The 26,181-nt window shown below is 46.8% G+C and overlaps 1 protein-coding gene across 3 annotated transcripts; it reads right to left on the reverse strand.

Moving 5' to 3' along the window:
• Positions 1-492: 492 nt before the first annotated feature.
• LOC115541974 (serine/threonine-protein phosphatase 2B catalytic subunit alpha isoform) lies at positions 493-26,159 on the reverse strand. 3 transcript variants are annotated; one of them, XM_030353966.1, is made up of 14 exons: positions 25,368-26,159; positions 19,837-20,034; positions 18,181-18,305; positions 16,229-16,340; positions 15,143-15,288; positions 13,779-13,918; positions 11,569-11,646; positions 10,665-10,759; positions 10,319-10,444; positions 8,782-8,859; positions 6,358-6,442; positions 4,503-4,600; positions 3,134-3,160; positions 493-1,837 (listed from the first exon to the last, which is right to left on the reverse strand). In XM_030353966.1, exons 1-14 carry the CDS (start codon positions 25,417-25,419, stop codon positions 1,656-1,658), a joined length of 1,542 nt encoding a protein of 513 aa, XP_030209826.1. In that variant the 5' UTR covers positions 25,420-26,159; the 3' UTR covers positions 493-1,655. The 3 variants fall into 3 exon arrangements, with proteins under 3 accessions (XP_030209826.1, XP_030209827.1, XP_030209828.1); XM_030353967.1 differs by having other exon boundaries at positions 493-1,834; positions 25,368-26,158; XM_030353968.1 differs by lacking the exon at positions 25,368-26,159 and adding an exon at positions 24,835-24,972.
• Positions 26,160-26,181: the final 22 nt, after the last annotated feature.

A 26,181-nucleotide genomic window follows, 5' to 3' on the forward strand; every position in this document is an offset into this window, starting at 1 on the left:
CAGAGCACGACCAATCAATACGTGTCAGAAGTGTAGGAGCCCAAATACACACAACACAACTTCTTTGTAATTTTTTTTTATTGAATGGAGTGAAACATCTACATAATTGAGAGGCCTTGCGGTACAAGTACTTGACAAAAAAAAAAATCTTTCCCCTCCCCCCCCGCCCCTTCCCCCTCCGTATTTTAGCTATAAAGAAAATCTTGATTATCCATTTCTGTACATTCTGTGAGATATGCTCCACGTACTTAACAGAAGTCTGAAGAAAAATGACCTCAAAGCGTAAACACCCCCCTGCCCGTCCACTCCCCTACCCCACACCCAAACATAAAGAAACGTCAAACCCACCCCTCCCTATTTGCATCCTTCAGCATCATACACACGCACACACACACACCTGAAAAAAAAAACTAGAAAAAAAAAACACCTTCTTTCAATTACAACCAATAACCGTCTTAGGCTGTCGTCACCTGACCAGGAAGTGAGGACGTGAAACTAATCTCCGCTCTTCTGTGTACCTTGGCCCCTCCGATCGCATTCCTCCTCCCTGTGACATCACTTCCTATACACCATCCTCTCTCGCCCTCTTTAAATGGCCATCGCAGTCCTGGAATCACCCCACACACTCTACAACTAATCTCTCTTTGTAATAATTCAGACGGTCCTTCCCTTCTCTGTTCTGGAGATAAATCTATTTTTTTAAGAATTGTAAAAAAAAAAAAAGAAAAAAAAAAGGAAATAAAAAAAATAAGTCAACATCACATTGCAAAAGAAAAAGGGAAACAATTATAAATGTACATGGAGAATATAAATGTCAATACTCGCTCGGACATCGGAGCTGTTACACTATTATTGGCATAAGAAAAAATAATGGAGTCTAAGCGATGTTGGGGGAGGGGGGGCAGAGGGAGGCGGGCGTTGGACGCGTTGCGTGGGTTTCTCCCAGCTAAGTGCTTCTCTGCTTTGCCCTTTAAAGCGTGGACACAAACACCCCTCTGGTAGACAAACGGGCAGCGGCGGGCCGTTCTTTTGGATCCAAAAAACAAGGTGTTCAGAGCATTGTCCAAAATACCAAACTCATAGCTAGAAAATATCGGAGTAGGGGGGGGGGGGCAGTGACTGCCGTCAGCTTCAGATCCGCGGCGGAAACAAACCGTTTGAGATGTTCCCTCGCTTCCCTGCGTATAATTTGCTTTTTTTCATTTATTCATTATATATATTTTTTTGTTTATTCTTAAAACAAGATATCTCATCTTTAACGATATATTAATAATAATAATAATAATAATAATAATAAATAAGTATGGGGGGGGAGCGTCTGTCAGTCTTCCTGTTCCCTGCCCTCACTTCCTGTTTCCTGCCCTTGCCCAGCAGGGCGGGGCTAAACTGCACTAAGAGAGAGAAGGCAGGGGGTGGGGCCATGATGGAGGTGGGGGTGAAGGAGGCTTTGGAGGGGGAGGGGGGGGGGGGGGCAGTACCAGCACAACCTCAGAGACCAGCAGGGGCGGGCGGGTGGGTGAAAGGCAGCAAGGAAGCAAGGAAGGAAGGAAGGAAGGAAGGAAGCAAGGAAGGAGAGCAAGGAAGCGAGGAAAGAAGATCCGTGGAGAGCATTGGTAAACCGTGGGGGGAAAGGGGGGGGGGGGGGGGCCTCAGCTCTAGGCCTGGGCGCTGGTGCCGTTCTTGTCCGGGGGGGGTCCGGGGCTGGCGGGCAGGTTGTTTAGGGAGGGGCTGGCCTCGCTCATCTTGCTGTCGCGGCGCGGGGGCATGCGCTCGTTGATGCGGTCCAGGCCACGCGCCTCGTCGAAGCTCTGGATCTTGTGCTGCGGGCCCTGGACTGCTGGTGGGGGGGGGGGGGGGAGGGCAAGGTAGGGTGAGACCGGGGCCATAGGTGAGAGCAGGCACCGTTAGGGTTAACCCTAACCCCAACACCCCGGGTTCAGGGCGTACGTAACACTCCGCACCAAGCAACTTTCAATAATAGACATTTACTTACTTTGTTCGCGATAGAAAAGTAAGATAAAATCTATTATATTATTGGTTCACAGGGCTCGCTTCAATGGTGCCATCATGACATCACTTATTGAAGTAGGGCCAATATTTCTAAAAGAAAACTAAAATCGACAACATTAAGGCTTAAGAGCCTTGATTCTATAGCTATGGATATAAATAAAAGTAGGGCTAAGGATGAACCCTTAAATGTATAAATACCTTAGTATATACACTACCGTTCAAAAGTTTGGGGTCACTTAGTTAGAAATGACCTTATTTTTTAAAAGAAAAGCACTTTTTTCAATGAACACATAAAAATCAATCAGAAATACAGTCTAGACATCGTTAATGTGGCAAATGAGTGTTCTAGCTGGAAAGGGCTGATTTCTAATGGAATATCTTCATAGGTGTACAGAGGCCAATTTCCAGCAACAATCACTTGTGTGTTCTAATGGTACATTGTTTAGCTAATCGTGTTAAAAGGCTGATTGATGATTAGAAAACCCATTTGCAATTATGTTAGCACAGCTGAGAACTGTTGAATAAAAGTGTCCGTTTTCATGGAAAACAAATTTTGAACAATAGTGTATAGACATTGATATATTTTGATTTTGGATAGACCTTCATAGCTATAGAATCAAGGATTTGAAGCTCATCATTGAAGCAAGCCATGTGAACCAATACTAGAATTTATCTTATCCTACTTTTCTATCGCCAACAAAGTAATTGCGTTGACACACAAGTCCCTGAGCAACACTTTACAAGTTCCTCCTTTGTGGGTTTTATCTCAAACAATTAGGAGTTCAACACGGGGCTAGCGTGGTAGACACACACGCACACGTACACGCACACGCACATGGTTTGACTAAGTAAGTTAAACAGTGCCGGGTTAAGTAAAACAAAGAGTGTCAAGAGGTCAAGGCCCCCGGCTTCACTGGGATTAACACTGTCAATGTTGTATTAGATTACAACTAGTGTTTGGGAGGAAGACTACATAGAAGGAAGAGAGATGTAAAATATGCATGTTAATAATAAGGTTAGTTATAGTCAACACTTCTTTTAAAAACAGGACAGGGACACGTGACATGAAGTCAAGGAGAAAAGAGAGAGAGAGAGATAAAGAGATTAAGGATGAGTTTCATACCTCTGGCTTCCTCGGCCTCTACGGTGGCTGTGTGAGGGTGAGAGGACGAGCCACACCCGATACCGACGGAGAGAGAGAGAGGGGGGTATCGTTATCAATGTATCATGTATGCGTCAGTCCTGTAATCATGCCTGTTCTCCCCCAGTCCCAACACTCAACGCCAGCCCCCGGCCCACAGGTTGGGTTTTACGGTCGGCCTGGTCAATCCACTCAGGGTTAAGTGTTGAATAGGGCCGCTAGATTACGGAAAAATCATAATCACGATTTATTTGGTCAATTTTGAAATCGCGATTATTCAAAGAATTATTTTTTATTTTGAAAAATGATCAGCATCTCTCTCCAAAAAAAACATTTTGTGACTGAGAAATCTGGAATTCCCCCTTAAAAGAAAAGACGCAATATTTTCAAATAGAAAATAACGTAAAAATATGTATCCAGCTGTTCTCCAGCTCCATTTCTATGAAACATTAAATTAATAAAATAAATACTTTAAAAAAGATATATGCACAGTATATACACCGGTTTATAGTTTCAACTCGCTTATATAAATTGGGAGATCGTTCGACCAAAAAAATCTTAATCCAGATAAAAATTAATTGCACAGCCCTTATGTTAACCTTTTCCTCGCACGTCGAAAAGTAAAAACGTAAAACTTTAATTATGGATTCTACACGCCCCCTCCCATAGCAACGATCATCATAACGATGATACTAACACCAACACTACTTCTGATACTACCAGTGCCGATACCCCCAGACCCAACGGAGGGGGTGAGGATTGGATTGAACAGGACTTGCGTCACTCCTCCAGTCATCACGCTCGCACTCAAAGAGGAGAGCCGTCGCGCTCGGCCGTGCTGCGATGTTACAGAGCGTTGCCTCATGGCGGCGGCGGAGCTATGAGGGTGGAACGGCGCTCTTCCTGTAGCTGTGGAAGTGGAGTCGACGGAGCGGCGCGCGCCGGTGAAGCGGTACTCCCCCCGTATTAGAGAACGGAACAGGCCCCTCTCTCAACGCCAACTCAGAAGACACCGCTCGACAGAACATCGTGTAAAGGGAGAGGGGTTTGAAACCATGGTAACCGTTCTCTGGGGAGAAAGGGGGGTCTCTAGGGGTCTGAGTCCCAACTGACAAAAATTAGAAACATTACAGAACGTCTGTTGTTTTTTTTCATCGTCACACAGATTTAGATGGGGGGGGGGGGGGGGGGGGGGGGGGGGTGTGTGTGTGTGTGTGTGTGTGTGTGTGTGTGTGTGTGTGTGTGTGTGTGTGTGTGTGTGTGTGTGTGTGTGTGTGTGTGTGTGTGTGTGTGTGTGTGTGTGTGTGTGTGTGTGTGTGTGTGTGTGTGCCATGGCACTAGCTGTACATACCGTTCTTTATGGTCTGGCGGCCTCCGGACAACACGCCTATAGGTAACGTCCCGGTGGGGGTCAGCCCCTTCAGCTGCAACACACTCTCGTTCTCCTCTCTGACACACACACACACAAAAAAGAGAATATTTAACATGATTTCAAACGCATGAACCCGGTAAATAGGACAGCCAATGGCTGAGCCCCCCTAAGGTTCTGAACGATAATCGTGGGTTGAGATCCAGCGAGGAATGGCGTTTGTTTAGACTTGAGAAACCGGCTTTAGAGCAATTTCAACAAGCCTCTCAAAATGCTGGTCAACCACCTTAAATGAACACAGTGGTGCACGCTCCATGCCTCAGCACAGAGACACAAGCCCCCTAAAGTGAACACACGATCCCCCTAAAGCAGTGGTACTCAACCATTTTTGAGCAATACCCCCCTGACCATACCCTGATCCTCTGGCAGCCCCCCCCCCCCCCCCCCCCCCCAATAAAAAAAAAAATAAACTAACAACCCCACTCACACGTGTTATATCGCTTAAAGTTGTCAATGCATTGTATTTTCATTGATTTTGCGTTGGTCACTAATAGTAATGAATGCCCTCAGAGTCGGTTTGGGTGCAAAAAAAATCGATATTCATGTTCAAGACATGCAAATGTCTCACCTCTGATTGGCTAACAGCACTGTCCATCATTGTAATAAACCCAATTAAACCCCGTGAACGAATGAATGAATGGCCCGGGAACCACGGGCACCGCGGCCCGGGCAACGCAGAAACAGATCGCGCGCAGAGGCCTAATAAGGCCTACATATTTTGTATTTGAAATGCAACGGTCTATTCGTGGAGACTACGCTCACAGCATCTGGAACTGAACAAGAGGAAGGAGGAAAACGGGCTATGAAACAATTTTTTTTTTTTTTTTCTTGCTATCGGCCATGTTTGATTGTGTTGGTTATTGAACTGTTAACCCGCGAACTTGGGTTATGTTTATCAGCGTTACTATAGAGATCATGACGATAGCTGATGTAACGGGAGTCCGGGCGTGTGCAGGACCGAACCGCGCTGTATTATCACTGTTCCACTGCGCATAGACAGTAAAAAGTAGCTGAGACGGTAGAGGGGTTAGAAACCAATAATGAAAATAGCCTATTTATTTCAGGTAGCCTATTTTTTCACCCAAAAGAAATAAAAACAATGAAAGTTTAAAATCCCCCTCTAAAAATGGAATCACGTTCCCAGCGCCCCCCTAGGTTGTGCGAATGCCCCCCGTTGAGAAACCATGCCCTAAAGTGAACACATGAGCCCCCTAAAGTGAACACACACAAGCCCCCTAAAGTGAACACACAAACCCCCAAAGTGAACACACACAAGCCCCCTAAAGTGAACACATGAGCCCCCTAAAGTGAACACACAAACCCCCAAAGTGAACACACACAAGCCCCCTAAAGTGAACACATGAACCCCCTAAAGTGAACACACAAACCCCCAAAGTGAACACACACAAGCCCCCTAAAGTGAACACATGAACCCCCAAAGTGAACACACAAACCCCCAAAGTGAACACACACGAGCCCCCTAAAGTGAACTCCCGACCCCCCTAAAGTGAACTCCCGAGCCCCTTAAAGGGAACGCACGACCCCCCTCAAGTGAACTCCAGAGCCCCCTCAAGTGAACTCCCGAGCCCCTTAAAGTGAACTCCCGAGCCCCTTAAAGTGAACTCCCGAGCCCCTTAAAGTGAACTCCCGAGCCCCTTAAAGTGAACTCCCGAGCCCCTTAAAGTGAACTCCCGAGCCCCTTAAAGTGAACTCCCGAGCCCCTTAAAGGGAACACACGAGCCCCCTAAAGTGAACATATTGTGGTGCAGCTCCGTACCTCAGCACAGAGAAGACACGAGCCATCTTCCCGATGGCCCTGATCTTATTCCGGATCACCTCCTTCCTCACTGCGGGGGTTCCACCTGGGACACAACAGGGGGGGGGTGGGGGGTAGAAAAGAGTTTAGGAGACAAACAAATATTCAATATTTGTTTGTCGTCATGTGCACATCAAGAGAAGAATGAGCAGAAGTCCCCATGGGCAATGAAATGCATTTTATTTTATTGTATTGTGCACACACACACACATTACATTGTTACACAAGTGTGTAAGTCTGTCTTTAGTTCACCTTGAGCAAGATACATAACCTCTACATGTTCTTTAATAAGAGGAGCCTGTGTTCCCCTCAAGTGGCTTTAGATAGTAACGCGACGGATATGAGTAAAAAGCAGGTGTCTAAAAGGAAGTGAGCACTAATATTCAAGTCATTTAGGCAAAGGGGACATTTACTCCAACACCAGCATAATGACTTCAGTTCACTCAGTTCAATTAACTGACGGTTAAAAGGTTTCAGGTTTGATCCCTTGATCCCATCACTGAACGAGATTAAAAACACCCAAAACCTAATCCACCCTAAATGAGCTCTCACTCCATCTCCCACACAGCCATGCTTGGTAATCTTTAACAGATTGCATTGTTCTTCAACTCATTTTCCCAACCAGAATTCCTGCAACCACAAATATCCTCCACCCAAAAGACCCGCCGGATGAAATTAGCTTAATTTAATAAAACTAAAATCACACTCGTCGCAGGACCAGTCAAGGAGAATTAGTCTCCTAAATAAAAACAACCAGGAATATACCCTTTATATAAATGGTGAAAGGACTGCATTAATATTGCACTTTTATCCAAGGCGCTTTACAATATTGCCTGACATTCACACGCCGACGGCGATGCCAGCTCGTCAGGAGCAGTCAGGGTGAGGTGCCTGGCTCAGGGACACCTAAACACCTGGCAAGGAGGAGCCGGGGATCGAACTAGCAACCTTGCCGTTACCAGCCAACCCGTCCGACCTCCTGAGGTACTGCCGCCCCTATAGATCATCAGTCATCTTACGGGAGGAGGAGGAGTCAAACCTCCCCGGCTAAGCCACTCCCTCTCAGTGGGCCCGACAGACTCAAAGAGAAGAGCGCTGGTCACGTGACCCGCGGAGGAACAGCGGGGGAAGGAGGCTCGCCTGCTCCCGCCCCTCTAGGCTGCTGTGCAGCCCCGACCAATCAGAGGACGAGCAGGGCAGAACTAGTGGCGCCAACCGTCTCCGCAAGACCCTGAGAAGAGCCGACGCGACACCACCCAGAGACCCTCTAGAAAATGGTTGCCTCAGTTTTTGATTTCTCTCTCTCTCTCTCTCTCTCTCTCTCTCTCTCTCTCTCTCTCTCTCTCTCTCTCTCTCTCTCTCTCTCTCTCTCTCTCTCTCTCTCTCTCTCTCTCTCTCTCTCTCTCTCTCTCTCTCTCTCTCTCTCTCTCTCTCTCTCTCTCTCTCTCTCTCTCTCTCTCTCTCTCATGAACTCTGCTTGAATACGTTATCTGTTCAAAGAGATCCACAGCAGAGGTAGTTGCCAAGACAACTTGAATCATCCTTTTCTTTTTTTTCATTGTTGGCTTGCTGGCCTGACTTAGTCTCTCTGCTGTAGGGGGGGGGGGGCTTGAAGGCCAGCAGACGGGCTATGTCTCGTAACTCTCTGTGTTACGAGAGAGTCCTAACTTCGGCGTGATTGAAAATGTGGGATTAGCCGCATTGCCGATAAGCACGCTCTGTGTTACGGGACTTATCGCCATAGTTACCGAGGATCCGAGGTGGAAAACTCGGCATCGTGCCGTGACTACATCCCAGAAACATCCCATCATACTGATAATGACACCGTGGATGACAAATCTTGAGCAACGCTGAAAATTCGCTAGTTTCAAACTCATCCACCAAACAATGTGCTCAAAACATTCGTACAGAGTAATTTAGCAAAGATAAGACCACAGAAAGAACCCCAGAAAACAGCACACAAGTCAATATATGAGCAACTCAACATTGGTGCTGCCCAACTTCCAAAAAACACCCTAATAGAGTGCAGAAGCTACAGGGTCCGTCGATGGTTCTGGTTGGGCAATCTGGGCTTTCCAATACTCTCCCACATTGTCGCCAGTGGGGTCAAGACCACAGATCTCTGGGCTCCAACAGAGCATCTGGAGTCTATGAAAGAAACTAAAGCCAGAATGCAGAGGGACTCTGGGGACCACCTGCGTTTGTGTGTGTAAATGTGTGTAAATGTGTTTAGGTGTGTATATGTGTCTGTCAGAGTGATTGTCTGTTGGGGTGACCTGTCCCTTTAAAACAACCTGAGCACACGGAGAAGATGTTTTGAGTGTGTGTGTGTGTGCGCGCACGTGTGTGTGTGTGTGTGGGTTTGCGTTTGTGTGTCGGTCGTACCCTCGCATGTATCGTCACCCTCCGACATGAGCTCGTCATCGGAGCAGATGTTCAACACGTTGACCAGCATCTCCGTCACTAGTAGGAGACAATGAAAACATGTTAAGAACACGCGTCACCCACTGAGGCCACTGGCAATGAACAGGTCGGCGTTTTAAAACATGTTTTTAAGGCGTGTTAAAAGGAGCCCCATGTCGATACCAGGTGTGCTGTTGATTAGCTATTACAAGTCATTTCTCCATCCCCCTTTTGTGACATCACAAGTGTGAGTCTCCACCCAGAGCCGTGATTGGCAGATCCGCTGGACAGGCGTTATATAACGGATCCTCAACATCACACCTCAAATTGGGGCTCATTAAAAAAAAAAAAAAAAAAAAAAAAAACAAGGCTGTGGACAAGTCTCGGTAAGACATAAGCATAAGTAAGTAGGAGTGACCAATGATGTTTATAATGGGCTTCCCAATGCACACACTATAGATTTATGGAAAGGAACAATTCATGAATAAATAAATAGGCACTTCTAGATAATACATTTCACACCAGTGGAAATAATGAGACCACTTTGTTTGGGGATTGTGAGAGCAAAGGAAGGAGCTGAAGTGTACTGGTCTGTAGCACAGCGTAGCGTATCACTGTACTAGTCTGTAGCACTGCGTGGCCTATCACTGTACTAGTCTGTAGCACAGCGTGGCCTGTCACTGTACTAGTCTGTAGCACAGCGTAGCGTATCACTGTACTAGTCTGCAGTAGAGGGGCTGGGTGAGGCCTACAATAGAGTCAGGGGGTCATGGTACTGTCTACAATAGGATAATGGTCATGGTACTGGTCTACAATAGGATAATGGTCATGGTACTGGTCTACAATAGGATAATGGTCATGGTACTGGTCCACAATAGGATAATGGTCATGGTACTGGTCTACAATAGGATAATGGTCATGGTACTGGTCTACAATAGGATAATGGTCATGGTACTGGTCTATAGTAGAGGGTAGTTATGGTACTGGTCTATAGTAGAGGGTAGTTATGGTACTGGTCTATAGTAAAGGGTAGTTCTGGTACTGGTCTATAGTAAAGGGTAGTTCTGGTACTGGTCTATAGTAGAGGGTAGTTATGGTACTGGTCTATAGTAAAGGGTAGTTATGGTACTGTTCTATAGTAAAGGATAGTTATGGTACTGGTCTATAGTAAAGGGTAGTTATGGTACTGGTCTATAGTAAAGGGTAGTTCTGGTACTGGTCTATAGTAAAGGGTAGTTCTGGTACTGGTCTATAGTAGAGGGTAGTTATGGTACTGGTCTATAGTAGAGGGTAGTTATGGTACTGGTCTATAGTAAAGGGTAGTTCTGGTACTGGTCTATAGTAAAGGGTAGTTCTGGTACTGGTCTATAGTAAAGGGTAGTTCTGGTACTGGTCTATAGTAAAGGGTAGTTCTGGTACTGGTCTATAGTAAAGGGTAGTTATGGTACTGGTCTATAGTAGAGGGTAGTCATGGTACTGGTCTTCAGGGTTAGGGTTAGGTCCAGGTGTTTTGCTCTACCTTTCTCCCCTACGAAGGGCAGGGACCAGGTGAAGACGTCCATGAAGTTGGGCAGCCAGTATGGATGAGGAGAGCAGTTGAACTGGCGGATGTTCATCACGTTGTTCTCATACTTCAGCACCGCCGCTGTGGGGGGAGGGACGGACACACACACACACACACACACACACACACACACACACACACACACACACACACACACACACACACACACACACACACACACACACACACACACACACACGTGTATATTCACGAGGCCAGGAGCAACCCTTGTTGCCAAGGTTTCCATTAAGCGTTGCCATGGTTTCCGGTGCACATAAAAAGAATAATCCTTTTCGCGTACCTTTGTTATTGTATACGTCCAGGTAGTTAGGCGCAGAGAAGATGGTGATTAAAGATGGGAAGCCTGTTGTTTGACTTTTTCTGTACATTCGATACCTAACGAGAAGGCAGAGAGAGGACAGTCATGGCACTGTATGAGCTAAACGAAAAAACTTTATTCAAATACATTCAAAACCCAATCGAGGAGAGACAATAATAAAAAAAGTATACTGTGCAGTACATATGGTAATGTACTGATGAAAGATAGAAGCCGATTATGGCTTTTTTATCTGTATCTAACTATCTATCTAAATGTATTTATTCATTTAACTATCGAACTATATCTATATGGGTATATCTATATCAATTAGCGCTGATAGTTAAACTCGTTATTAACGGCGTTAACGCAAACCAATTTTAACAGCGTTAATTTTTATATCGCGCGATTAACATAATTCTTTTTTTTTTTTATCTTTTTTTTTTTTTCTTTAGCTCAAAACTAAGAAGCAGTAGCCTGACTGCTATGTTCAAGGCAGTATGTTTGTATGTTCATCGTTTGATTGCACTATAGCCTTTTTTTTTGTATCGTTCTGTTTGGATCAGTATATGCCAATGTTGTTATCAATAAAAAAACATTTGCACAAGGCAAGCCTTGTGCAAAAAACATTTGCACAAGGCAAGCCGATGCACTTCTCCATGTTGATAAGAGCATTAAAATGAGAAAAATCAATGGGACAAAGAAATCAAGGGATATTTAGCATAGAAAAAAAATTGCGATTTCGCAATTAATCGTGAGTTAACTATGGCATTAATGCGATTAATCGTGATTAAATATTTTAATTGCTTGACAGCACAAATATCAATACATAAATGCAGACATTTAATCCATTATCAAACTGTGTTTTTGGAAAGTGTTTGGTACGTACCCAGCATCTTGCGCCTCGTGAGCTCGTATTACTGACAACAGATTATTGTTCATCAGGAAGTCACATACTGCAGGGTAACTGAGGAACAAACGCATACCGGGATGTAGAATCAAACTACCAGAGCTTTATACATGCACAGCACATTTCATGAAAACCACAATGGGGGAATTGGGGAAATGCAGACAACAGTAACAAGAAATACAATTTGTTTAACAAAATAGTAACAATAATAGAGATACATTTGAGGTACAGCGGTTGACTAGGTCATCGAAACAAATCTCCTGAGATACAAAAAACAAGGTACGCTTTAATATAAGAATACGTAAAAAATAATGTCAGACTATACGACCCCGTCAGGCTCTCTAGCAGACTGTTCCGGAAGCCAGGACAACAGAGCTGTGCATATTTGTCTTCAATATATACAAAATCATGAACACATCACCATTCACTGGTGTGCTTGCTTTTCTGACAGTATTTTCCGGTGGACCAAGGCTAATAGACAGAGCGATTCGCTGGGATATTACATGCACGAATATGCAGGTCAAACCCACTGCAAGCTCTTCCCAATGACCTTGGCCCCTCTTGAGAGTGAAGGCTTTTAGAGCTGAATGCCATATGGAAATCATGGCAACAGAAAGAAAAACAGTCCTCAATTGCCGGGAGGTTGACACAGAATATATAACCTGTGTTTCATACTAAATGCAACCTTTACAAGATATACCCAATATAAACACGGGTGAGCTCGGTCTGGAAACGACGTGAGCTAATGCCGGCTTGTGTGAGAGGATTTCACACAAGAGGCTCCCAGCTTGAGGGTACTGGGTTCGATCCCAGATGCCTGCAGCCCATGTGTTTGCATCCGTTTGTCCGCTTGTCCATTTTGGCTCCGTAATAACGGAGCCAAAACGGACAAGCGTTGGGTATCAGACTGAAAAAAGTTAATGATGACCGCAAATCACAAAAGGCTCTAGAGCCACTTGTTCAGAGGTCACCTAGACTCTGCATTGCCTCCCCCCTTATACCCCCAGGCAACTATTACGCACTTGTTGTATTTTATGAGTCCTGGCACTTAATCTACACACTTATTGTATATTGTATGCACTTGTACTTAAAAATAGTACTTGGCATTGTATAACATCTTTTCCTAGCTGTCTTTGTTGTAGGGTCTTTGATGTCCTGTATACTGGAAGGGGTTAACCTTACAATTGTGAGTGCTTGGCACTTGGTTATATGAACATCCTTACTGTACTGACAGCGATATTTTGTTTCCCTTCTTCTGACAAATGTACTCATTGTAAGTCGCTTTGGATAAAAGCGTCTGCTTCATGCCCTTAATCCAAATCATAACCAAGCAGACCATGAACCAGAACGGAATGGGTCGCGCTCTGTAGTTTGGTAAAAGGAAGAGGAGGTGGAGGAGGAGGAGGAGGAGGAGGAGGAGGAGGAGGAGGAGGAGGAGGAGGAGGAGGAGGAGGAGGAGGAGGTGGTGAAGGAAGAGGAGGAGGAGGAGGAGGAGGAGGAGGAGGAGGTGGTGAAGGAAGAGGAGGAGGAGGAGGAGGAGGGGGAGGAGGAGGTGGTGAAGGAAGAGGAGGAGGCGGAGGTGGTGAGGGAAGAGGAGGAGGAGGAGGTGGTGGTGAAGGAAGAGGAGGAGGAGGAGGAGGAGGGAGAGGAGGTGGTGAAGGAAGAGGAGGAGGAGGAGGAGGTGGTGAAGGAAGACGAGGAGGAGGAGGTGGCGAAGGAAGAGGAGGAGGAGGTGGTGAAGGAAGAGGAGGAGGAGGAGGCGGTGAAGGAAGAGGAGGAGGAGGAGGAGGTGGTGAAGGAAGACGAGGAGGAGGAGGCGGAGGTGGTGAAGGAAGACGAGGAGGAGGAGGTGGTGAAGGAAGATGAGGAGGTGGTGAAGCAAGAGGAGGAGGAGGAGGAGGAGGAGGAGGAGGAGGAGGAGGAGGAGGAGGAGGAGGAGGAGGTGAAGGAAGACGAGGAGGAGGTGAAGGAGGAGGAGGAGGAGGAGGAGGAGGAGGTGGTGAAGTAAGACAAGGAGGTGGTGAAGGAAGAGCAGGTGGTTAAGGAAGGCGAGGAGGAGGAGGAGTTGGTGAAGGAAGAGGAGTTGGTGAAGCAAGACGAGGAGGTGGTGAAGGAAGAGGTGGTGGTTAAGGAAGGCGAGGAGGAGGAGGAGGAGGAGGTAAAGGAAGCGGTGGAGGAGGAGGAAATACCTGTAGAAGTAGGAGCAGCCCCGGACGCTGTTGTGGCAGAAGTGCTCCTGGGTCTTCTCCGAGCCGTAGTCCTCCCCGGGGTCCGACCACAGCAGGTCACACATGGGCCCGAACGCCGGCGGCTCTTTGAAGCGGTCCAGCTAGGAAAACAATAAGAGGATTTACTGTGAAACCCAATTAACAAGGAGCTTTCCACGCGGAACAATAACCGCGCTAAGCCGATTAAGACGATTAGACGGCCCGTAGTAATTAAATGGTTATACATCCCAAGTCAGGTCACAGCTTACCATACCGGCTCACTTTGGCAACTCAACAAACTCTCGCCAAAGATAATTCCACAACGGTAAAACCTAATTTAGTTGCCGTGGGTGCACCGAGCCAGTAAAACAGTCACAGTAATCACAGCCCCTTTGCAGTGCTGGGGGGGGGGGGGGGGGGGGGGCAACGTTATAAAAGCCATCGAAGCCCTTAGACTGTCCACGCAATTCACCAACCGCTGTGACTTTAAATTTTGGTCTGAATTTATTAGCCGATTTTGCAGCCAGTAAAACAATTCAAGCGTGTTTTTAAAGACACTTTTCCCCTTCTCACATTCCCACACCAGCTGTAGTATCGACCAGCTCTTCAATAGACTACTGGTCAGGGGGGGGGGGGGGGGTTGACTCATGAAACAAACCCAGAAAGCCCTAGCTGCTCAATAATAACAAACATCTAATAAGAACGCTTTGAATCAAAACTGTGTTTTGCTAAATGTCTAAATAATAAATGAAAGACTGCAAGCACCTCAACAGTATCGGGAAGGCATCCAACCATCAACCCACCAGTCCACAGACCTGGCTCTACCGCCCTATCTACCATGTTCATAAACTAACCCAAGAAGCTTTGAACCAAAGCCAACGGTGAATTAAGGCGCCCGTCACTCATGAACCAGTAGGGGGCTCTTAAGCGACGGGCTATCGCAGTAGGTGCCGCCTACTTAAGGATGCCTGCAAGCTTAGCGTTCATTGTTAAGATTGAACCCGGGACTTTTTCACCCTAACCCCTAGAACTATCCTTCCTACCTCCAGACCATATTTTTACTCAACCGCTTGAATTAAAAAAGGGGACATATTATCCCCACCAGGTGTGAGTGTGATCAGTGTTTCCACCTAGATGTATGACGGATAGATCAGCAACGTTTGCTACAGTGCAGTGGGTAGGGCTGGTAGACTGATCTATCCAGCACACATCTAGGCGGACACAGCCACTTATGACGTCAGAAGAGGCCGATTTCCAAAACGGCGAATCGCAACAACATCTGGTGGTATATAAGTTCCCCTTTAAAGCTGAAAGTCTGCACTTCAGTAACTATGCGTGTGCCTTACCTTGCGTATGTCATCCAGACAGGTGATCTCGGGGCTGAGACCCCCGTGGACGCAGAGGAACTGCTGGTTCAGAAGGGCGGCCAGGGGCAGGCAGTCGAAGGCCTCCATGCAGGCATCGTACACTCGCTCAGAGTACTTTATTTTACCTGCGAGGGGCCACACACACACACACACACACACACACACACACACACACACACACACACACACACACACACACACACACACACACACACACACACACACACACACACACACACACACACACACACACACACACACACACTTTATGAATGCATGGACATTGGAAGACACAGCGCCATGCACTCCTGGAACGTTGTAGACTACGTGCACATACCAGGGAACCCGCAGGTTGCAACAAGTTTCAGCGACACCCTAAAACCGATTGCTGTACCGAGTTCCAACCATTGTCAGCAGGAGTCTTTGATTCCAGCGGCAGTGCAAGAGGCTGCTCGCTCGTGCAACATAGAACTTTGGCACAAAATAATGAGCACCGACATTCTTTAGTATTCACTGTAATTATCGAACACCAAAAAGTTTGGCAAATGTATTCTTTTTTTTCTATCGCCATACAGCCCCACCTAAAAGGTGCACAAATAAACACAATACTTGCACAAATAAACACAATACTTTTTCGTACCTTTTAAGGTCATACATTAGTCATTTGTGCAGTTAATCATTGTCAATAACTTGCGGGGAAGGACGCTGTTTATATTAACAGAAGGAGGAACTGTACAACAAAGAACAATATCGGGAAAGGCTGGAGAAGGCACATGAAATTGGGGTGTCGGTCATAAAGAAGGAGTGCAGCATCAGGTATCATGTTGAAGAACCACAAAGACTGCATGCTGCAAGGGTCATCCTTAGGCTAGGGATGGGACATTAACAGAAGCCTCGACCCTGGGAAAATGTAAACTAATACGGTTCATACACACTTCACAATTAACATACAGTATTAAGATATTTTAGAAATTCTACCAGGCACCATGACAAATATCGCAGGTGCCACTGATCTCAGCGGGACGTTGAACCCCGTGAACGTGCGAGAAGACCACAGCCACTCACATTCCTGTTTGAAGGTGAAGTACTCTGTGAGGTGTCTGCACTCATGGTTCCCCCGCAGCAGGAACAGGGTGTTGGGGTGGTTGATCTTCAGGGTCCATAGGAAGAGGACACACTGCACACAGACAGAGAGAGACAGACGGAGAGACAGAGAGAGAGACCGAAACAGAGAGAGAGATGGATCGAAACCGAGAGAGACAGACCGAAACAGAGAGATAGACCAAAACAGAGAGACAGAGATAGACCGAAACAAAGAGAAACAGAGAGAGACAGAAACAGAGAGCATGAGAGAGACAGGGAGAGAGAAAGAGAGAGGAGAATGATTCATATTTGAATTATTGAACTACACGCTGGTTTTGTTTTATATTATGATCATGGTTGGGAGCCTCAAAAGGTAAGAATTGTGAATTGTTATAAAAAGGTGCTGTAGGCAAGATTTAAGGGCCATCATTTGAGTGTAATTTGTTAGAAATCCCATAGCAATCCGTCAGCCATTAGCGAGTGAAATGCTCTGTGACAATATCGTCTCTGGTTGACTGCGGCTGCCTCCGTACCGTTTAGATTTCAGCCCACTCCCTGCTGATTTCTGAACCAATCAGGGCATCTCTTCCCTGATTGGTTCGGCAATCCCATCTCGCCTGTCCGTCACATGCCTGCCCACGGTGTTACCATAGCTCCACCACAGGTGCGTGAATGCAGCACCACTCAATATCAAGAGAAACTAGGGAGGGAATAAAGCAGTGGAGGTTTTTTTTATCTCCTTTGTCTCTGCTCCTTCAGCTCTTTTCCGCACTCTCCCTTTAAAACTCTCAAACAGGCTTTAAAAAAAAAGTACTTCATTTGCCACCACATGGAGACGGACTTCGCTAGAGCCAGACCTCAATACAGTCACGTTGCGGTTTCATCTGAAGAGCAGTGATCAGCAGAAAAAGTTACGGGTTGAAGCCCCAATGTCCCAAATATGTGACCTGAACAAACAAGCTCCCCACGTCTACCCGCTCCCTAAAGACACAACTACGGCCTCCGCCAGTCAGTTTGGATGAAAGAGTCCGCTAAACGACTCGTTAATGAACCGCAACCCGATTAAACCAATAGCATTCATTCGCTCCACACCCCCGCATCATTCCACATCTCTTGCTTTAATTTCTAGTTAGCGTCCGGTACTTTCGGCTGTGACACAATCGTTTCCTATCTGGGATTGATAAACACCTTCTCCAAGGGATTTTTTTTAATGAACAATACGCAGGAGAAAAGACGGAGACCCAGAAAGATAAATCATGTTTGTGCATCGCGGCTCCGGCGCGGCTCACCACGCTGCCCTGAGACGCTCTCAAAGTGGGACAGGGGAGCCAGAAGGCAGCATCCAAGGCTGATGTGAAGACTTATTAATAGGCTTGTTTCTGTGGAAACAAGCTTGGCGTGGGGGGGGACGGACGGAGACAAACCTGTTAAGATCTCCGTCGTCTTATTTCCTATTCCTTTGCACTGACCGGTCATTTCAATACTTTCACTGTTCAGCGGTTGAACCAGTGAGTCACGGCGGTATTTGAACCAACAACATCTGGCGCTGGAGGTCAAAGGCAAATGTTGGAAATTGGGATTATGAAAGCATTCGTTCGTGGGGGGAGAAGGGGAGGGCAGTTTCCTGCAGCACTTTCGCCTCCCCAAAGCCAGAGACAAAAAAAACACTTTATAAAGTGACACGTCAAAAAAAGGTATGCAGAGGAGGAGAAGGACCACACACACAACAAATTTCAATATCCCATCCCTACGATAACTGAATTACGGTACAAAGACGGCCCCGGCCTCAGTGGGATTCGAACAGACAACCTCCTGCACCCGAACACCAAGTCGAATGATTCTAACGGTTTGCAACTGCGATTATACAGAAATGGTGTTGTGGGGGCCCGGTGGGGGCCCGGTGGGGGCCGCACCGGGCAGCAGCAGGGCCTCACCTCGATGCTGAAGTAGCCCCGGTCGACGTAGTCCCCCAGGAACAGGTAACGGGTGCTGCTGGGGGAGCCGCCCACCTCAAACAGCTTCATGAGGTCGAAGAACTGTCCGTGGACGTCGCCACACACTGGGAACACACACACACACACACACACACACACACACACACACACACACACACACACACACACACACACACACACACACACACACACACACACACACACACACACACACACACACACACACACACACACACGTAAAAGACACACACACAGACACGCGCAACAGATGAGACATAGGCATCACAGCAGGATGAAGCGGCTAGATCCATCCTGGTCCTAGGTGATTTCTACGAATCGCCTTCCCTATCTTTAATGACCGAATGAATTCATTGCGAGCCCCGTCGGATAATTGCATCGGCTTACTGACATAACAGAATAAAATAAAGCTAAACTGGAGGATAAGACACTCGCGGATAAATGGAAGTGTATCTATATAAAGTATATCTTCAGATATATCTATATATTCATCCATCTATACATACATTACAATACTTATAATACATTCTGTGCATTTATAAAATATACATTCACGTCTGTATTGCAACAGCAGCTATTTATGAAGAAATGCAACATGCAGATAAATGTGTCGCTCAATGTGCAGTCGAATCAAGATAAGACCAGGACGAGGAAACGATGGCCGTAACTAACAACAAGAAAACAGCCAGATTGTACTGCTCCATTTAGTGATAAGGAGAACACTGCGGTACTGTACTACGCTAACCGGAACCCAGCCAAAGCTAACCAGACTGCAGAGTGCTGCTGCTGTTCCAGCACTCTTGCGTCCCTGCTTTTCAACAGGCATGCAAAACACCCACACCGCACATTACCCACTCACTGCCCACACTATCACTCTGCTGCAATCTTCCTCCAGAACACCAGTTCAACACGACTTTTTTTTTTGGCGCATTGTTGCAGCCCAGTCCTGATGTGAATTAACAAAAAAGAAGGGCCGTCATTGTCTCCGGAATAGAAAGGAGGCACCCCATAATACAGTAGAAGTGTCATTCTCCCCCACTGTGAAGGAAGCCAGACTTATCGGAGGCTCTCCGATAACCACGAAGAGCAGCTCGCTGTGGCCCAGGGGTCGAAACCCGGAAGGGATTGAACCCAAAGCCCATTGTGTTGGGCGTCCAACACCCGATAGTCACTAAAAACAGACGAGATCTACTCCATTGATCCCAGATAGTACAATGAGGGGTTTGCTCCGCCACCCTGTTGCCTTACCCCGCCCTGACACTAAAGACTTGGTTAAGGTGTCACGTTGACGCAACGCAAGGGGGTTTACGGACCCATTACGTCCTTGCGGACCCTCCTTGCGTCCACCGCAATGTCCTATTGTGCGCCTCCCACAAATTGTAACCTTGGGTCAAGGCGATGCAGCAGCAAGGGCTGGGATTGGTCCGCTACCCTAAAACCCGACGCATCACAAAAAACCCATGACTGCGTCGAAGCGTCGACGTGGAACAATAGCTGAGCCTTAACACCCTTTCTCTAGCAACAGTCGACGCCACAACACCCAGAGATCATCCCATGTTGTTGTTGTTGTCGACGTTGTTGTTTGTGTTCCGACCCAGCGTGACCATACGTCCCCACCTGTGATGGGGGCTTCCACCTCCAGCATGCAGGTCTCCTGCCGCAGGATGCTGGCGCCGTCGTTGATGATGCGGAGCGCCGCCTCCTCCTCCAGCCGCCCCTCCTTCACCAGATGGCCCTTCAGCACCTCCACGCTGGGCTTCCCGTCCACGTACAGGTCGCCGACCGTCAGGGCCGTCCCCGGGGGGTACGGCACCGCTGAGGGGGAGGGGGGGGGGGGGGGGGGGGGGGGGGGGGGAGAGAGAAACACACACACACACACACACACACACACACACACACACAGGGTTAAAATTATGTCAGCGCTGGTCCCGCGTTGAAATACTTCCAACCCCCTTATTCAGGATCGGGGAGCCATAAAGTCAGATGCATGACTGAACTTGCGTGTCAAGCTCTTAAGCATGTAACGGGGGGGGGGGAACAGTGCCGTTATGTGTGGCAGCGTTATTCTATTAAACGCCGTAGCCGTGTCATAAGCGCCAAAATCTTTGTGGCGCAACGTGAAAGACATCACACCGTTAGCCACGCTGCAGTTTAAAACGCTGCACGCTAGAATTATGGATTCATTATTTTCCCCTTCAAATTCAACCACGGCTATTTCCTGTTCCCGTTGGGTTCTCCTTCTGTTGATTCAAACATGAATCATGCCATTGCAATTCGCCTTCACCACAACCTTTATTTCACACGGACAGTTCTACTAAGCAAGCCCTGGCTCACCAGCCCGCACTGTTGATACAAGTTACAACGGCAGAGCTGCTTGATTAAAAGAATAAATCACTTGGGTACGGCAACTGATATTTTATTATTATTTAATAACTAGAATCGTAAAGTTACCATTGCGTCCCCATGCGCGCGTGCTCTCTGTGTGTGTGTGTGTGTGTGTGTGTGTGTGTGTGTGTGTGTGTGTGTGTGTGTGTGTGTGTGTGTGTGTGTGTGTGTGTGTGTGTGTGTGTGTGTGTGTGTGTGTGTGTGTGTGTGTGTGTGTGTGTGTGTGTGTGTGTTGGCCCTGCGACCCGTTGAAACCTGCGCATACCAAGGAGGGCTGCCAACCTAAATACGAACCCCCCTTCTTGTACAGACACCGAATTCACGCAACACTCTCCTGGGTCTCCTCGACAACATAATGCTCCTGGCCATGTTGTTCAGATGATGCAGCCTAATGACCTTCTCTCACAGGTTTGGTCGTATCTTATCGTAGCACGGGGGGAAAGCCTGACGCACCGGAATAGACTTATGAGCTACTAATGTAACGTGTGCGTGATGCCAGTGTTCGCTTGGTGGTGTTGTTTCCAGAGGTCATTCAGCAAACCCATCAACCCATCCTTTTCAAAGAGTCATAAGGCTCTCTTTGAAAAAGAGAAAAAAATTAATAAAAGCGATTTGGTCCCTTTAAAATACAGGAGCTGAGCAGGAATAAGGGGTAAGAGGTATCCTGACCAAAGGGATGCGAACATTGGGGTTGGGCTGGGATTCAAACCCCCTCCCCCACACTAGACGACCCCAGCCCCCCCCCCCCCCACACCGTACACAGAGCCACTTCATATTTATTGGAACGCCGGCCAAAAAATTATGCCGGCACATATGTTCATATAATTAAGATCGTGCAGGCACCATCTGACAGTAGTGAAAATCGGACTGGGTGGGTTTGAATATTCCAAGGACAAAGTAGTACTACACCAAGCCCAACACATCCAACAACTGGGTGTTGAGTCACATCGTCAGGGCAAAACCCAACAGTGTGAATTCACACATACACCCTGTTGTCACGCTCTCAATCCCCGCTCTTAGCGAGCAGGAGTGCTGCACTACTTTCAGTACCCTATCCCCCCGCCATCAATTTGGCAATCACGCACAAACAAATGTGCAAACGCACACCCCCAAACGACAGGCACACAGACGAAAGCGAGAACCCACACGCAGAGAGGAGCATCCACACACACACACACACACACACACACACACACACACACACACACACACACAATTCCCTGGACGCCTTGCCTTCATTCTCATAGACTGAACCTATTTCAGTGAGCGTCTGAAACGCTGTGGTGCAGACACACAGAAACCAAACCAGGTCGCGGGATTGGCCAATCATCTCTGAAGCCTGTGAACTGGTTCACGTTCGGATCCGTTGGTCATTAATTAATTGAGTTCTAGTGCGAGATACTAACCGCCGTAACAGGAGAGGTTACGCTGTAGTAATAGCTACTACCGATGTGATAGCGTGAAGTTATGGCATATGCAAATACACGCAGCGCTGCAAAACTGAGGAAAGGTTTATGATAGCATTATTCACTTATTGAATATAATGCAATATAATCAGCAGTTTGCAATATATCATTGAACCAACACATTGTTTTAAAAATGTTCACTTCCTAAGGAAGTGCTGGTTACCTATAAATATCTGTGATCGGTGACATCATAAAACACATTCCGTTTTTGCCCGACCGGACTGTTTTGAGTGACAGGAGGACCATGCATGCATGGATTGATGGCTTCTCCTTCACATACTCTGGGAGGTGGGCATGAGGGCGTGCGTGTCCTATGTCATGCTAAGAATGCTGTTCTTCGGGGCGTGCCCAAAGCTGTATTGTGACAGGCTTTACACTCATGAACTTTATACATGGAGGATGGGAATCCTAGTAGGTGGGAGTGTTTATATATGCATGTGTATGGTGTGTGTGGGATCAAACACCATTCTAAAGGGGCCCAATACAACCATAAATGTCTGCTTACAATAAAAAAGAAAGTACCATTAAATGTGCCACGCCTGTAGCATCCTACAGCTAATCTGCACTCCATCAGATGCTTGTGTTTTGTATCAGTCTCATTTGTAACACGCTTCAGATCCGAGTATCTGCTAACATAACTGAATGTAAAATGTCTACCCAGCAATTTGCACAACATAAATCTTCCACTGAATTACTGTACATTCCCTTCCCTGGTATTGAGTCAACAAATACGTTCAAAAAAGGAAAAACAACAGTGTGTGAGGAAAGCTTTTCTCCCGGGGACGGGCAAGAGTAATAGAGTACTCTGTGTACTAGGGACCACCTACACAAGCAGCATAATTTCTCATCTGTTACATAAGATTTCTCTCTCCCGAATCTTGCACGTTCATAATTCATATAAGGCCTAACCCACACTGGTTCCTAAGCTAATCACACATCCCGATACTGGGCTCCGCGGGGACCATTTAGTGATTACAGAGGCTTATATTTTCCATTGAGTTTAAAGATTTTAAATTTCTTTGAAGAGCCAATGAACCCAAAACAAAAAAAATTAAATGGTCAAATTCCATCTAAAACGGTGGATTCATTGGCTCTTCAATATTATTATTTTTTTTTTTTACTTAAGCAATGTGACGTCAGTCAAATACACCTATTTCTTTAGTGCACCTTGAAACAAAGAGTCACCTGACTCTATAATTCCCTGAACAAGCTGCTAAAAGATACAAATCATTTGTTGGGGAACAATTGCACAATTAGTCCCTCAAAAGCTCAAGATTACCAAACAACCATACAATCACAAGAATGCTTTGTTAACATCGCTGCATTTTGCAAGGGGCATGTCTTCACAAGCAAAAGCAGTGTGGTGAGACACTGAGACACGCCTTTTCCAGAGACAAGGATTTACTCCAAATCTACATTTTGAGCTCATTGCCGAGTGATTCTACCCAAATGTGCGACCACAATACAAAAGGCGCCAACATTGGTTTGTAATAAAAGTTAAGCTTAATAAAGGCTAGTATTTCAGAGTACCGCACACTACAAAACAGCACTGCAGGTCACGACAGTATAGCATAAACGTCATACAACTAGCTGCTTATGATCCTACGAGGGCGGTGCCACTTATTTATATATTCATTTGAATATTTTGTTTTGAATGTGGTCAGTTGGTTTTTTGTCCACAGCACACTGCAGTGAAAGCATCAAAACATGCGTGAATCTTGTTTCCTCTATTGCCCAACAGTTCATTGTTTGTGTTTGAACCTTCATGTTGTCATTTCCATTTCTCAAATCTACTCCTTCTCCTTACCTGCAAGCCCTCCCATACAGTGTAGGATTATCAAGCAACTGCTTAATAGCAGTTGCTTAGCAGCTCTGCCATTCTACATTGAAATTAAACCACCTGAACACAACTCTAACTGAACCCTCTTAAACAATAAGAATATCCCAAATGATAAGAAGTACTGGCTAGTTGTTTTTGTAAGCCTCCTTAATAGTACGACCTCCTTGCAATGTCCCTGGTGCATCAATTATGAACGAGGGCAGAATCCCTACACAAACTCCCTGATTGCAAATGCTAGACCTGATTCAATTACCAATCAGTAAATAAGCAGTACACAGCCCAGAGGAAGACTAGAATCATTGCCCACGCTCTACAGGAGGAGAACAGAGACTGTGGAGGAGGACTGAACTCTGGCTTGGCCTGTGAGGACGACCTGGGCTTTCTGAACAGTGGGGGTGGTAACACCACCGAGTTGAGTAGGATTGTGTGTGAAAACGTGTCACTTCTCCTCCCTGGGTTGGATTACACCTGAGCTCAGGCATGAAAACATTATGTTGTTATAAATCATTAAATCTATCCAACAATAAATGCATTACACACGCCTACCCTCAAACATTGACGTAGCTTTTTCATTGCATATCACTCTATACATCTTGTAGTGCTGCATTCTATATACCATCACCATTAGCATAGACAGAGTACCTGATGTTCTACATGAATAAAATATTAGATTGCGTTCTGGACGATAGTTTAATGTCACACTACTTGAACAGAGGCGGCCCAGGTTGTGCGCGCCTTTGCTCGGGTCGTAGAGGAGAGAGTTCTCTATCCGTCTGGCAATCTCTTAAGAAGGGAGGTTTTAATGGTCTCCCGTCAGCTTTGCCCTTCTAAGCCTCCCTAAACCAATCAAACATACCCACGAAAGCCAACAGACACACCTTGGACTACCAGTGAACGTTCATTCATTCCACAGTGGAACCCCACCTTGTGCACCCAAAAGCAGAGTAGTCTGAGAGCAGGCAGGCGGGTCCGGCTCACTCTCCCCTGGCCAGCTGCACACTGCGGCATCGCTGCATTAAGAAGTGTCGTCCACTGAACCAGCACCCGTTCAGCTGCCTGGCTCTACCCCCGGGTCAGAGACAATGGAGCCTCTGTTTAAAAGAAGCTGTCATCGCACGGTGGCTGTTTCATAAAAAAACGACTCCACGTCTCCACGTTCTGTATGTGGCTGACATTTGGCACTCAGAAGAGACACGTTAGCTTCCCTGCTAGGTGATTAGCTCCGGGTTGATTCATTTACATAACCTCGACAGTCTTCCCCGGGGGGATCTTCCACGTTATCACCTACAAGCATTCATTTTACACATATCGACGTATAGTCGGGGGTTCAAGCGAAAGTATTACATTAATTAAGTTGGTATGGACAGCGTTCTGCCGAGTTGATTGTAACTTCCTGTACCGAGGCAGATAACGAGCAATACTTCAGATAACACTTTGTTTAACACGACATCACGAACCTTTGATGGGTCTCTCCACCGTGGACAGTTTGTTTTGCTCTTTCGTCGACATCTTCCTCTCTTCTGGATAAACACACACACACACACACCTGAACACGGGTCCCTAACTGGACCAGATATCCCTTATGAGCTAGCTAGCTCGCTAGCCTAGCCGTGCTAGCTAGCCGTGTGTTAGCACCTCGGGATCCTCCTGCGACAGGACCCAGCAGACCTGAGAACACAGCGCAGTCCGGGTCCGGATCGCAGTCTAAACCCTAACCTAAGGGGGGAAGGGGAACCGGGTGGGTCTCGTTCAGCTGCCAGATGAAAAGCTGTATTTTGTCTTCTTAGGGGGTCTTCTCTCGGGGTGTTGTGGGTGTCTCTAAAGATGCAGGGATGGCAGAGAGAAGAAGAAGTGCTGTCAGGTTATCTCGGAGGATGAATCGACTCGTCCAGGAAACGACTGACTCCCTTCAGGTCCTCACAACGGGCGTCAGATCGTGTGCTGGTCTCATCGCTCGGGTTCTGCGGACGCGGAGCATCTGGTGCAGCAGCAGGCCGTGCGGTGAGGGGAGGCGGGGGAGCTTCGGGATCTGGTCGTGATCCGACGCGTCGTCCAGACTTCTCTTCAACTGTCGGATTACAATAATCCACCTCAAGAGGATTTCCTCCTACAACATGGCTGTGTATGCCGACGCACAGCGCTGTGGGTAGTGTAGTAGCAGGGTGTCGATGCTTGTCCGGGTCTCCCGCGGTGGTCATTCACTGTTTACTTTGCTTTGTGACGGGAGGATATCAACGTGAACGGCAGTAGATCACCCGATGCGCAATTAAC

Source organism: Gadus morhua, chromosome 4 (genome assembly GCF_902167405.1).
Source record: "Gadus morhua chromosome 4, gadMor3.0, whole genome shotgun sequence".
NCBI classification, from domain to species: Eukaryota; Metazoa; Chordata; class Actinopteri; order Gadiformes; family Gadidae; genus Gadus; species Gadus morhua.